Source organism: Halichoerus grypus, chromosome 3 (assembly GCF_964656455.1).
Source record: "Halichoerus grypus chromosome 3, mHalGry1.hap1.1, whole genome shotgun sequence".
NCBI classification, from domain to species: Eukaryota; Metazoa; Chordata; class Mammalia; order Carnivora; family Phocidae; genus Halichoerus; species Halichoerus grypus.
In genome coordinates, this window is record NC_135714.1 from 155580275 (window position 1) to 155595357 (window position 15083).

Sequence of the window (15083 nt, forward strand, 5' to 3'; positions counted from 1 at the left end):
CGGGAATTTATCTTAAAATGCATTTTGTTTTTGCTTCAAAACAAGCTGTGTACTAGTAAAATTTAGGGGATTTTGTATATTTGATTTTATTAAACTAAAACACGATGTGCTTATCTCCCAGATTTTCTTTTATAGTATCAATAACACATAAAATATTTAAATAAGTTGATGGGGGGAAAAAAATTCTCATTGTTATTGAATGAAATTTTTGCCTCAAAAGCAAATTTATCTGATCAGTCCCATTTTCTAAGCTGTCCCTCGTCACTTGTAATTTTTCCATTTGTTTTCTCAGACACAAATTTTTGTCCTATATCGCTCTGGCCCATAAATATCAAAAGGAAAATGTAAGTGGAATAAATGGGAAAATCACTTTTCTAGTTCATGTTTTTCTACACAGTTTTTCCCTGACGCTTTCTTTTTAATAAATGATCATGGCTCTCAGAAAACCAGAAACAGCTGATGCGTTCATTTCTGTGAAACCTGTGCCACGGCAATGATTTGCTTTCCCAAGCTGCTGAAGCTGGGAGGGTGAGAGGCAAGGCTGCAGCGCGGGGAAGCCACGCAGCGACAGACCAGGGACCTGCCTGTTTGCGTGCCGGCTCCTGCAGCTTCTGTGAAGTTCCAGCCACAAGCTCTAAGCTTCTGCCCCATTTTAAAATCTGTTTTTATACCTTGGTAGTGCTTTATACATCACCTTAGTTTCTGTCTTTGACTCTTCCACCCAAGAGATCAAATGCTGGGCCTACAGAATCTTCTCATTCTCAAGTCTTTCACTTGGTTTTCTGACAATGACAATTTCATTAGCTTTCACCAGCAGCTCGTTCTTTTATTTGAACCATCTGGTAGGGGATGTCCACTTTAGTTGCTGCGAATGCCTAAGAAACCGACTTTTGGGTCTGAAGGGGATTCTGCAGAGAAACCAAGAGATATTCTTATCCCAGAAGTTATCCCCAATGCCTCCAGATGATTTCAGCAAAGAAATACTCAACAGCCTCATATCCGGAGATATCCAACTTCCCTCCAATTCTAAAACCATTATTTAGATTCTTGTCCCCTTTCTTTTCTCAACTTGTTGAACAAGAATGGCAATAAGCCTCTCATTTCTAATATCTACTGGGAGAAGAAATGGATGGAATTGCCATTATCCAGCTCCAAGTTCTCCGAGCTCTAGTCAGGATCCTCTGTCGGCCCTCAGCTCAGCGATGAACAAAGCCCAGCCCGCCCTGTGGAAGGCACGACTTCTGCTCCGAGGCGAGGAATGATAGCCCCTGGAGACAGAACTCCATCTTGCTCTTGCCGATGAGCCTTTACTCCTTGACCTCAGCATGCAGGAACTGTGATGATCTGATAATGTAAATAGGTCTACGTAAAGAACATCCTCTTAGACAGGTTTTAGAAATATTTGGGTTGTTGAGAGGGCAGTATATTAATACCGTCTGTTCACCATTTATTTTCTTCATCTAAACCATTGGGAAAAATTTCCCCTTCCTTAGATTTTGCATATTCTCACTTACCCATCTTACTCGTTAGCTCCTTAGACACATGCCCTGTGAGCCTAGGAGCTCATGGGGTTTGGGGTGTAGGGAAGAAGCCTCCTCACACATTCCTTCCTCTCTCTGACTGCTACACTGCAACCATACATTAAGATGAGGTAATAGCAGAGATTCAACACAGGTTTTTAGAGTAGTTGGTGTCTTAGACGTGATCTTGAGAGTGAGAAGCAGAACAGCTTCTACTCAGTCTACATTTGGTTTGAGAGAGCCGGCATTTGGAGAAATCCTTTAGACAGGTTACTGGTGAGTCTCCCAGTGGACACCATCATTTATTGGCAGGTGCTAGGGAAGAGCATCCCTGGCTCCCTTCAGTGTGTCCTGGCTGCGTCGTTTCATCTCTGTAGTGGAATGCATGGTTGCATCCAAATGAAAGCTCACCTGTTCTGTTTCAGTCTTGTATTCACTAATTTGGGCTTTGTGGTATTATAACAAACATCAACATCAAAATTAAGCTCCACCATGTGGATATTAAAACCAGAAGAAACAATAGAAAAAGGTAGTTAATAGAGGATAAGTGAGTAACAGATCAGAAAAGAAAAAGATAGGGACTGTGGCTACCTGAGATAGAGATATTTAAAAATTGGGAGTCTGGGAGGTCGAAATTTGAAACCAAGGCTCGGGTGATTGAAGTCAGACAAGTACAAGGCCCAGGTAAAATGGCAAGTCACAGGTGAATGGATCATCAGTTTGGACAAGTAACCTGAGCTGGATTTGGGGACAAAGATGAGTTTAGCAAGATGGTTAATGTGTGGGGGGCGCCTGGGTGGCTCAGTCATTAAGCGTCTGCCTTCGGCTCAGGTCATGATCCTAGGGTCCTGGGATCGAGCCCCGCATCGGGCTCCCTGCTCGGTGGGGAGCCTGCTTCTCCCTCTCCCACTCCCCTGCTTGTGTTCCCTCTCTCGCTCTGTCTCTCTCTGTCAAATAAATAAGTAAAATCTTAAAAAAAAAAAAAAAGATGGTTAATGTGTGGAAAGTTATAGCTGGTAAGGGGCAAAGCAGGAATTCTAACTCAAGTCTGGAGTCCTGAGGTCCGCACCGTACTGCCTGTAAGGCAAGAAAGGAACGGGTTGGCAAGGCCAGAGTCAAGGTCATATATAGGCAAATAAAAGAATAAAAGATTAGGCACATCGGAGAGGGATTTTAAAAGGTTTTGCGTAGTACAGAATTTCAGGTTGTAAGTGATAAGGAGCCATCATAGGTGTCCTAGGATGTTAGGAAGAAGTAGACCTGTAGGAGGAGTTTAGTGGCAACATGTAGAAAAGGTAAAAGACCAATGATTAAAAAGATGATACAGTCCAGTGTAGAAATGACTGCTTTAATTGGACCTTCTTTTGTTTCTCCCTCACACACGAACACTGCTGCCTTCTATAACTAATGCTCTGTATGCTGTAGCTCTCCGTTTTAATGGCAGACTCCTTCAAAGAGGCACTTATATGCATCTTTGCATCCCTTTATGTGTGATCCGGTGCTTTGCATATGCAGTGAGTAAGATTGGTTAATATATTGCGGATGTATAAATAACAGAGATTGGCTTCTCTGAGACAGTGATGCTTGAGCTAAGATCAGAACTATGTTTGCTGGTTAAAAGGGGGATGGGTGGCAAGAGGGCTCTAAGCAGAGGGAACTGGGTGTGCAAAGAAAGACTCTGTGTGGGAGGCAGCAAGGCAGAATCCAGGACTAGAAAGGCAGGCCCAAATGTATGGAACCCAGGAGTGAGGGGATGCATGGATCAAAGTGCCCGAGCACACGGGGCCTGTTGGTGTCATGTTTGTCTTCATCCTTCATCAGACTTTTGTGAGATCATCAAAGACTTTTAAGCAGGGGATTGTATGATAAGGTTTGTGCTTCGGAAAGCTCACTTTGCTGACCTGAATGGAAGGGGAACCTGGTGGGGGGTGGCTAGGCCAATTAGAAAACTATTAGTTGTCCACAAGACAGGTGATGGTAGCTTGGAATATGGGAGTGTTGTGGAGGGGTAGAGAGAAGTAGACCAGGGAGAAGTGATTTTGTAGGTAAAATGACAAGATTTGAAGCTAGATCGAATGGAGGGGACGGGCAGGGGAAAAGAGTGACTGCTAGGTTTCTGGTGTGTGAGATGAAATGGATGGCGGTGCCGTTCTCTGGGCCCAGGGGATACTGGGAAAGAACCAAACTGGTGTGGGACCATGAGTAGTGAAGGGACATATGAATCTGACAATACCTTGAGGTATCCAAAAAAATGTCAGATAGGCAGATGGATGAATGGGACAGAGCTCAGAGGACAGGCATGGCCTAACAAAGGGTAACTCTGTGTGTTGCTTTCATCGAAGTGGGCTCTCAGACCCAGTGGTTCTTGAATGCGGTGCGGGGATGCCCGTCTTCATTAGGCGATTTTGAAATGCAGCCAGGATTGAGATTCCCTGCTCTACCCACTTTGCGCTCAGCATGCCTCTCTCTTTCTGCTCTTGCAGCTTCTCCATCTTACCTGTGTATTTCTTAGAGATAACCACGTCCTCCGACAAGCTTCGCCTAATCTCTCTCTCCACATGTCTCCCGGATGGTTGTCTCAAACTGGGACTGTTCTCCTTCCCTCTCGTTCTCAGTTTTCCGTTTCTACAGTTCGTATTTTCTACTTGGATGTCTCACCATTCCTTCACATGCAACATGCCCCACACCGAGCACACCTTCCTTGCAGCATTTGCCCATTTCTCTCAACTGTAGCATTATTTTCTTCAAATCACCCAAGATAGAAACCTTGATGTCATCGTTGATTCCTCTCAGATTTATCCCTTCTTACCAGGACAGCTGTTAACAGCCTGGATTCATGCCCTCAGTGGGGGAACATTGCAGCAGACTGGATGGAGCATGATGGCAGGAGTGTGAGCTCAGGAATCTGACGCGGATTCAGAGGCTCGCTTCTCCACTAGTTAGCTGGGAGAGCTTGCACGACTTCCTTAACGTCCCCCGCTCTGCCTCCTGTGTCTTGAGTAGGCATGAGACTCTCCCTTGCCTTATAAAGTGGTTGGGGGATTAGCGGTAATTTATGAAGCATAGAACACAGGTCCTAGCAAATAAAGGATACTTGGTAAATGGTAAATGTAAATACTGTTACTATTAACTCATCTCTTTGCCTTAATTTCCCTTCTCCCTCTCTTCTGTCTGCTACAGATTAAACACTGGTGTTCTATGGTCTCACTTTCGTTTGTCTCTTTGTGTATTTTTAATTGAACTTTTTGCAGACTTATGGCTGAATAGGTCTTATCTCCTCTCCTGGTAAGCTCTTTGGGGCTAGGCTTTGTCTTGTTCATCATGTTCTGTTTTCTTCCCATCTCATCCTCCACCCAGGCTTAGCACAGGGCTTTACACCTCACAGATATTTAATAAATACTTGCTGAATCTCGTATGTCTCTCTTCTGCTCCCATCTTTTATTGTGGCTTCTTGCCGATCACGTTGTGTTAGCTCACGCAGTTAGGACAACATAATCGGGCCCCACACATCCAGCCTAATTTCCCGCTACTTTGCCTTCGGACTGCACTTGAATGGACTTGAGATGTCTTTATAAATACCATCTCTTTGCCTTTGCTCCTACCATTCTCTGGATCTGCCCCTGTGCTGGTGCATCTCGTCATGAGTTCCTGTAGCCTCTGCAGTCCGGGCAGTCCGCCCCCAGCAAGGAGTCCTGTTTGCTCTTGGCCATAGATGGGTTTCTTCATCTGAATAACGCCACCTACCTCACAGTGTGGAAGTGACATGAAATGAGTATGAGCAAGCACTTTCTAAACTGTAAAGTGCTGTGCACATCTTATTTACTGTTCAAAGGTATTTGTTGCAATCTCCTTGAGGGCAGGGATCATATTTTCCTCCGAAAGACCCTGTTGGGTACATGGTAAATGTTCATGAAATACTTGCTGGCTGGATAGCCTTATTTTGTTTATTTTTAGAGAAGGGGGGACTTAAGCAGGCTCCACATCCAATGCGGAGCCTACCGTGGGGCTCGATCTCACCACCCTGAGATCATGACCTGACCCAAAATCAAGAGTTGGACACTTAACCGACTGAGCCAACGAGGCGCCCCTGGATAACCTTATTTTAAATGTGTTTTCTTCTAGGAGCTATTCATCACTAATGAAAGTTGAGAATATGTCTTCAAATCAGGTATGTTCAAGTTACTTGTTTTAATGTTGTACCTTAAAATAATTAAGAGTTTTTAATAATTGAGTGACTAGCCAGTACTGATTCACATGTTGCTGATGGCTTGACATGATTTGGCAACCATCATACGCTCAAGTGCATTCTATTGGGCATTGCCCCTCTTTTCCTGGGCCAAGAGGGAAAGAGGGGCAATGTGTTTTTAAGTAGGTCACCTCACGGAAAGAAATCATCGGGCTCTGTTATGATGTGCAGGTCTGTTAACAGAACGTTCTTGCTCCTCATTTCCCCTTTCCTAGTTGTGGCATGCAGAAGGGCCCTTATTAATATTCTACATTAATGTTACTGTAGATCCTATATTACAACTGAAAACAAAATTCTCACCTTCAATTAAAAAACAAAATGGAAGTATTAACCCCAAGATCTTACCTGCAGCCTAAGTGACACATTGGTTGATTTCATGTTCTCAGGACCTCAGATAAGAGAAATGGAGATCCAGATTATAGTACTGAAAGAATTTTCTTAGTATCAGCATCTAATTATTTTATTGGAACTATGTCAGGGACTTACTGTCCATGAGTACTCTCTTCCCAAAATTTATTTTGAAATGGCTGGAGATAGCCCAATTTAGCTATTATGTAACAGGCTGCAGAAAATCGAAACTGGGTGGATATATTTGCTATGTTGCATATTTTATAGTATAGTTTACAAATACAGTTGGCCCTTGAACAGTAAGGGGGTTAGGGGTGCCAAACCCCCTACACAGTTGAAAAATCTCCATATAACTTTTGACTCCCCCAGAACTTAACTGCTGGTAGCCTACTGTTGACCAGAAGCCTTACCCATAATATAAACAGTCGATTGACACATATTTTGTATGTCATATGTATTATGTACCATATTCACATAATAAAGTAAGCTAGAGAAAAGACCATAAAGTCATAGGGAGAAGAAAATACTTTTACAGTCCCAAACTATATTTATTGAAAAAGGGTCTGTGTAGAAGTAGACCCGTGTGGTTCAAACCCGTGTTGTTCAGGGGGCAACTATGTATGCTTTAGATCTTGTTGTTCAGGATACTAGGCACTAATTACGTGTGACCATTTAAATTTGATTAAAATTTAGTTTACTTTAAAAACTCTGCTCAGTCATACTAGCCACATGTGGCTAGTGGTCATATTGGACAGCGCAGAAATAGAACATTTCCACCATCAAAGAAAATAATATTACACACTACTGCCTTAGATGCTTAGAAATAATTAACAAAATTTAAGATCCCTTAAAGGTCATCTCATCTAGTCAGACCCCATATTTAGTTCATCATTGGGGGTTTTTAGTAGGATTTTACACCTTGTTCATATCTTAATGTCCTTCTAAAAATGAGTAAGGACAATATTCTTATTTCTGTCTCTGTGAAGAACTAAATTTATGAGGCTCCTTTGTGAGTCAGAGATGTAGCTTTGTAATTTATTCTTGAAAAATTCAAGAGTAGCATTATGTAATTAAATACACCTTGAATTTGAAGGTTAGAGCCCTAAGCTATCATTTACTACATGGATAAGCCTAATAAAGTTATTTAACCTCTCTGAAGGAGTATTCATCAGCAGTGGAAGGGAGACTTAATTTCTTCCTGGGTCTGCACTAGAATTTAAACAAGGGCATATATGTGAAAGTTGTTCCTCAGTCTCTGAATATAAATGGTCATTGTTAATTTCTTGTCGATACAGCCCTTAACTGCTCTTTTCCCACAGAGTTTCAGTATTAATGGTGATATGTATTTAATCCCTTCTGGAAACTACTGTTAGATTTCTTGGAACTCTTAAAACAGCTTAACAGTTAAACAGAAGTCTTTAACATACCCTCAGTCTAATGTCTTTGTTGTGGTTATTGTTGCTTAAAAATCTTCTGTGATTTAGAGGCTACTTTCCAGCAGAAATTGGGCACCTGGATTATGTTAATCTTAGGCATTTTCATTTCCATCATTGTGGATTATTAAATTTTGGACATTCTTTTGGAATTAATACACACACACACACACACACACACATACAAATATACAGACATGATCTGAGTAGCGACAGATGTTGAAAGCTCCAGGATTAGCGGGGCGCCTGGGTGGCTCAGTCGTTAGGTGTCTGCCTTTAGCTCGGGTCATGATCTCAGGGTCCTGGGATCGAGCCCCGCATTGGGCTCCCTGCTCAGCGGGAAGCCTGCTTCTCCCTCCCCCACTCTGCCTGCTTGTGGTCCCTCTCTCGCTGTCTCTCTCTCTGTCAAACAAACAAATGAATAAACAAACAAACAAACTCCAGGATTAGCCTGCTTCTCCCTCCCCCACTCCACCTGCTTGTGGTCCCTCTCTTGCTGTGTCTCTCTGTCAAATAAATAAATACATACATACATACATACATACATACATACGCTCCAGGATTAGCAAGTCAGATTTATAGACGAAAAGACTCCTAACTCTTCTGCCATTCCTCTCTGTCTGTTGTTTGCTCCCCTGTCCCTGAGCTCCAGATTTCAATCAGATTCATGTTTCCAGGGAAGTTTTGCACTGGGAGTTTTTACTCTGTCTTGCAGTGGAAGGACTCTTACAGCTTTCCCCCCATACTGCCAAAGAATAGGTTTTCGTTCTCCTTGTAACCCTCTTCTCTTAAGGGGGTACAGACCTGTTATGATCCAGTTTGGCTGCATGATCAGTTGATCTTCAGTTAAAGCTGCGTTTATATATGATAGGACTTGAGTTTTCATGTGGCTTATATAAATTCATCAGGAAAAATATTAGTCTTCCACTCTGAAGTTGGTTTTAATTTTGAGCTCTTGCTCTCCTATTTAGAATAATCCTCTTCAATCTGTAATTTCTTCCTAATCTTTTAATTTGTTATCAGTAAACAGTTCTTTCAATTTGATTTTGTTTATCACTTTATAGGTAGATGACAAGAAACCTATTTTGCTATATTGAAAAACATATTGACTCTTAAAGGGAATCTTAAATATAAAAATTGGCCAAATAGGGGCACCTGGGTTGTTCAGTCGTTCTAGCGTCCGACTCTTGATTTTGGCTCAGGTCATGATCTCAGGGTGTTGGGATCGAAGCCCACGTTGGGCTCCGCGCTGGAGCCTGCTTAGGATTCTCTCTCCCCCTCTCCCTTTGCCCCTCCCCACCCCCTGCCCCACTTCATACACACTCTCTTTTTCTCTCTAAAAAAAATTAAATTGTCCAAATAAAGTCTTGGGTCTCAGATATCTATTTAAAAGTTGCTGTAATCCCCAAATACAGATCCGCAGACACATGGGACAGACACTCTGCAAATCTGACTCACAGCCTTTATCGGGAGTGACACACTTTCATTGTCACCAATCCAAATTGTCCAAGAGCATTTTTCCACCTCAGTGTTCAGGTTCTAATACTGACCTTCCAAGATAGATGGTGACTTTGAACATCTCTGATGCTTTGATTTCAGCGTAGGACTCTAAGGCAGTCACAGTTCTGGTTTGTGCATAGAATACCAACATGAGCTTGCTCTTCATACAATTATCTAAGGCATTTTTGCCGTGGCCTCGGTTCGCTGTGCTCCTTGATGAAAAGCACAGAGAACTACTGAAAGAAACCAGCGATCAAAGCAGACCTCAGAAACCAGCGTTTCCTGCTGGGATCTCCTGTTTCCTGGCCCATCTTTAATAAGAGCTATTAAGGAGGAGCAGAGCATATATACCTGGAAGCCTGAGCCCTCCCCTTCTCTCTCAGCTCCGGTATCAGGCCATGGGAAAGAGAAGCTACAGCAAGTGCCATATGCACGTTGTGACGTTTTCAAGCTGATGTCCCAAACTTAGACACTTAGTGAATGTTGGCATCCAGGGCCGTTTTCTCAGGGTATGCAATAGATCAAAAAGGAGTCTGGGGCTCTACTTTTGTCCTTGGTCTTTAGGACGTGTCTATAAGACACACAATAAAATCAGGGCCTTTCTACTGTATACCATCATATAAGGTTTTTTAATCAAAAACTTGGCAGGCCACTGAACTTGGTACCTAGCCTATGGCTTCCTAATCACTTTTCCTATTTAAAAAAAAAAAAAACCCATCTTGTGACAACCTTGAGGCTAAAAATAATGGAATCTAGGCCAAAAATGTGTTTGCCTCATTGCCTATTGGCAGCATCCTTGGCATAAGGATTTGAGGCAGGATCTGTTTGGATTCATATTTTGCTGTATTTGTTGGAGTGATCACATTTTGTTTTCGTCACACTTGTTACATCCTGTCCTAGGGCAGGTGGGCCTTTACTTCATAATTTGGAAACTGTTGGTCATTTGTTGCTGTGTGATTCAGGCCATACAATGATGCCATAGAAATCCAGCTAGTCTAAACAGTTCCTACTTTAAGATAGAGAAGTGGTGAGTGAATTTAATGATGTTACTTTTTACTTTCACTTTCTGAACTTTGCAGTTACGCATCAGGAAGCTTGTTACTTAAGACTAATTGTGTACATTTTTAAAATTTTGAGTTATTTATTTTGAAGGCTTTTACAGTTTCACTTTTTTGTTTCCTGCAGGACGGCAATGATTCAGATGAATTCATGTGAATGGAGGAAAGGACCTTTGAAAGATGTGAATTTCGGGACAATTGCAGACGGTTTGATTTCATCTGTGTTTGGAGTTATAAAAAAAACAACTAAAATTCTACCTTCGTTCTACACAAATATTACCAGCGTTGGAGTCTAAAAAACAAAAAAAGTGTTCCCTTTTTTGCCGACGGAAAAGGATCAGATATTTATAATATATTTGGACTTGAAAAACAGCATATAACTTGAGGAAAGTGAAAATATTTTTGCTGAAACATGTCTTGGTACCTCATGATAGTTGACTGCCCTTGTTCTTGGGATAGACTTTAGAACAGACCAGCTCTGAGAAGTATTTGTTACTGTGGTCTGTCCCTGAGAACAGATGTCTTGAGAAGCTTTTTCATATTCTTAAAATAGCTTCACTTCTGTTAAGAAGAATGTATCAGTGAGCAATGTATGCGAACGTTGCCCTTGGCCCCGATTTCCTGACTAGAACAAGAAAGCTTACGGGTTTTGATGGTGATAGTGGTATTTTCAGAAGATTGCCGGCTTCAGTATTCCCGTCCCATGGTGTCGTGTGAGTCTGTTAGCAGCGTTGTCCTCAGCTCTCCCCTTGTCCTGGCTTCCACCTTCCGCGTCCTTTCCCTGAGCAAGGGCCTCCCCCCTAGTTACCATCATGCTTAGAGAAGTAGTCCGTGTTAGTCACGGTCGGGCACGTGGCAGTGTTTACCTGAGTGCCGAGTAACCCAAGCCACATACGTGACGACTTCCAGGCTCTGGAGCTATTGCTCAGCGCTGAGGGGAGAAATAGGAAGGCATGATCTGAATCATTTTGAGGATGTCAGGTTACCTGATTTTTGTCTTGGGATGCACCTGCAGAAAGCAAACGTCCCGTGCTGGGGTTACGATCTTAGAAGGAAGCATTTCACCAGCCAGCCAAGTAATTTGTTTATTTACCTTGAGACAATATTTACTTTGAGTTGTATCCCCAGAGTTCAGATTTCTCAGTTGTAGGCCCAGTAACTTAATATGTAACAGGACTACTCATCTGAACCTCCTACTCTCCAGTGGGATTCTGAATAGAAGGTATATTTTTGTTGCAATCCCGGTAGGAAGCAACAAAACAAAACAAGTGAAAGGAGAAGAGAACAAAGCCCGCAGGTCAGGAGGCGCACACATTCACATTTTAACCACACCCAGAACTCTACACGCAGCTTTATTCTTCCTAACTGTATTCTAACCCGGTGAGAGTTATCCTGTCAGAGCACTTTGGAACTGTGGGTAAAACTAAACGACCTCAGTGTTTCTATTTATCCCAAGTCGGTGTGTGGGGCGGAACTGGAAAATTTCCCTGAGGCATAACTCGGCCAGATTTGAAGAGGGGATATGGGAAATTTTTCCCATATGATGACTCCAGAAATTAGTGATTTTTTTTTGTGTGTGTGTGTGTGAGATAACATTCAGCCTGGAGTTCTGTGATTTTAGAAATGTAAAAATAAAGAATCATTTTTTTATTTGGAAGGACATTAATATATGAACTCATAGAATTTGCTTGTTATCCCCATCCCCACGCTGGTTTTGGAGTGATCTGGCTATAAAAAACCTCGTCCATCCAAGGCTCAACATGGCAGCTTCTAGAGCTTCTTCCTCCCTCGTGGCCACGTGCGTCTGCCCTCTAGATGCCCAGGGGGCTGAAGTGGATGACCTTTCCCAAGCCCTCTGTGGATTGAGTGGAAGCTGGTAGGGCTCCTGCCCAGCCCACAGGCACTTCTTTCACGCTGTGGCCAACATCTAGAATGGGGAGAGCTTGCCTCTGGCCTCACCCGTGTTACCTCAGCCTGCCACCGCTTCTGAAGGACTCCCCTGCCCGCCGTTACGGCAGGTAGAGTTACAGCTTCTGGAGCAGACGTCTATGTTCAGTGTAGTGTGAGAGATCCTGGGGTCCGAATTTTAAACCTCTCCTAATTCTCACCTCACACTGCTTTCAAGTGTCAAAGCCTCTCCTCTGAATTGCCCAAGTTTAATTCCTAGCTCTCGAACTTCTTGAGCTGCTCTGTGCTGATTTCCCCTGCCTCTGTGTGGGGGGCAGTCTTTTCCCCAGTGCCCGTGGATCCAGAAAAAACAAGGACCTTTTCTCTTGAGGACGTTGGTTCCGTGCCCACAGGTCACACTGTTGCCGCTGAAACCATCTCATTTCTTGCTAGTGACACGTTTCCTAAACTACCTGTAGGAAAATTGCAAATCCTTATATTTAGGAGCTGTGCCTATGATCAACTCCATGCATTCTGAGGGTATGTCTTTTTAACTGTGTCTCATTTCCCTGCTCCGATCTGCATGCCAGTGAGGGCCACATTATGTAATCTGCTTCACAAGCTCAGCTCTTTTACAGCTTTAGAATTCATTTCTTACTGGCCTTTGTTGATCTAGGGTCACGATCTTTGGGCGAGGGCGCTTCGTCACCGCGCTGGTGCTGGAACGCACGTGGGGAAGCTTACCGGAGTCTGGAAGGTGTGGACTACAGCACGCTTTAGTTGAGCCCTGTCAGTAGCTCTTGTTTATTTTGTTGTTTTACTTTTAACTCTTTCTGGAAGCCCGGCTTTTGGTGAGCCTTTAAACTATTCAGTGCCAATGGTGTCCCCACTCAGGAAGGAAGGTGGCAGGCATACACAGAGCAGGAGGAGAAAGAATTCAGCTCTGGCCTCCAGCTGGGGACCGGCTCTCCCGCCACCTTTGCATCTGAGAGTCAAAGCCCTTGTTCTCTGGGCTAGAACAGGTTCTGGGAAAACCGCTCAGGACACAGAAATAGAACACCTTTCCTTTCCTGAGTTTTTCCTGAGCTGTGATATTGAAGCCTGCTTTGTCTCTATTTGATTTCAAATACAGCATTGTGAATAACAAATCCCAGTGAGTGGGCAACCTTTTGATCTTAATGTAGACTATAAAACAATCAAACTGTCCTATAATCAGAAGTGTAAAATTAGAAACTGAAATTCCAAGCTAAGTGTCAGTCGCAGCCCATCTCACTCCATCCAGTAAGTGTGACAGCTCAGAAATGAGGCCACTGCCCGCGCCCAGGCAGCCTCCCATTCCAGCTTCACTTGGAGCTCTTCTCCGCTCACCTGGGCCCGGCACGCAGCAGGAGGCCTTAGGCGCGCTATTCATTTCACAAATGAGAAGATGCCAACTGCATATTCATCATGTCCTGGAGGAATGATATGTAAAATACAATAAAAGCTTATAGTTTGAGTAGAATCAAGTGTGTGTGTGTGTGTGTGATTTTACTTTTCACTTTGCTTCCCCAAGTCTCTCACTGATGGGATGTGCATACCTCTTTTAGGCGAGTAGGAAGAAGGAGGTTCTTGGCTGCCTGAAATGATACCCTTCAAACGGTCAGTTTTGCTCCTTAGTAGGAGGAAAAGAGCAACTTAGGGTGAAGGGAAGATTGCCCGAGAATTCCAGGAAGAGAAGCAAAAACCCTGGATCTCAAGGGCCATGATGTTTGAGCACTAGTATTCGAAGTTTACAACTTGATACCCCGCCTTCCAGAATTCTTAGGGGTCTGCTGAGATTTTGACCAGGATGAGGCTACACTTCTGAAGACTTGCTGGAATGGTATCTTTTTTTTTTTTTTTTAAGATTTTATTTATTTGAGAGAACGAGAGCATGAATGGGGGAGGGGCAGAGGGAGGGAGAAACAGACTCCCAGCCGAGTAAGAAGGCCAACGCTGGGTTCATCACCTGATCCCATGTCCCCGAGATCATAACCTGAACTGAAGTCAGAAGTTGAACCAACTGAGTCACCCAGGCCCTGGAATGGTATCCCTGATGAATGTAGAGGCTTTGGACCAGCGTTATTTACAGTTTCACCTCTTCTGTGGTGGTGCTTTTTCTGTAACTGAGTATGTTTGCAGGGGGAGGTCTTGGGGTAGAGGGAGCCACAGAAACATTCAAGTGTCTCTCCCAGCCACGAAAGCATATTTGAATTCTTCAATGATTATTAGAAGACATTTTTGAGTCCTATTTCTCACTAGTCGGGGCAGTACCTACATCCTTTTGGTTTTAACTGCCTTAGCTATGAGAATTCTTGGATTTCAGTGTTTGAGTAAACTAATACGGAGAATATAAGTTGAAACCAGAATTTTCATACCAAAAATGTAGAGGTCCATGCATTTACTTGGTGGCCTCAGGAATACACTGCAAATACAAATACCTATCTCACAGCACGTGTCACCCATGGTTTATCATTAGAATAGATTTTACCTCTTTTTCTGGCTCACGTTGATGGCTTCCCTCTGCCTTTTTTTTTTCTAAAGATTTCATTTATTTATTTGACAGAGAGATAGAAGAGCACAAGCATAGGGAGAGGGAGAAGCAGGCTCTGCACTGAGCAGGGAGCCCGATGCGGGACTCGATCCCAGGACCCTGAGATCATGACCTGAGCCGAAGGCAGACGCTTAACCATCTGAGCCACCCAGGCGCCCCTCCCTCTGCCTTTCTGATCTCACAGGATCAGTTACTTGAGGAACTTCCCACCTTAGTCGTTGTGACTGTAGTTCTGCCCCGGAGCCAGATGAAATAAACTTCTCTGCTGTTGGCATGCACCGATTGGCACTGACCTGGCATTTTCTGCCCGTGTTGATAGCCAGGGAATGGAGGCCAGGGGAAATGAAGGTTCACCCTTAATATTTTCCGTAGCGTTTACTCGTTCCCGAACCTGGTGAGTGGGTGTCGATATTTAAGACTGGGAAAAAAAACCCAAAAAACTCCCCTAAGTCAGCATGCGTTTTCATTCCCACATCAACGCCATCCTGTAACCGCTGCAGTAAAAATACAAGCCTAATG

The 15083-nt window shown here is 43.4% G+C and overlaps 1 protein-coding gene across 4 annotated transcripts in view; it reads left to right on the plus strand.

Annotated features, from left to right (window-relative positions):
- CCDC25 (coiled-coil domain containing 25) overlaps positions 1 to 13493 on the plus strand; it is a 40829-nt gene extending 27336 nt beyond the window's left edge. For all 4 annotated transcript variants that reach the window (XM_036074082.2, XM_036074086.2, XM_036074084.2 and 1 more), the window contains 2 exons: positions 5643 to 5688; positions 10233 to 13493. In XM_036074082.2, coding sequence (XP_035929975.1) covers positions 5643 to 5688; positions 10233 to 10262 — 76 coding nt within the window. In that variant the 3' untranslated portion in view covers positions 10263 to 13493. The remainder of the gene's footprint in view (positions 1 to 5642; positions 5689 to 10232) is intronic.
- Positions 13494 to 15083: the final 1590 nt, after the last annotated feature.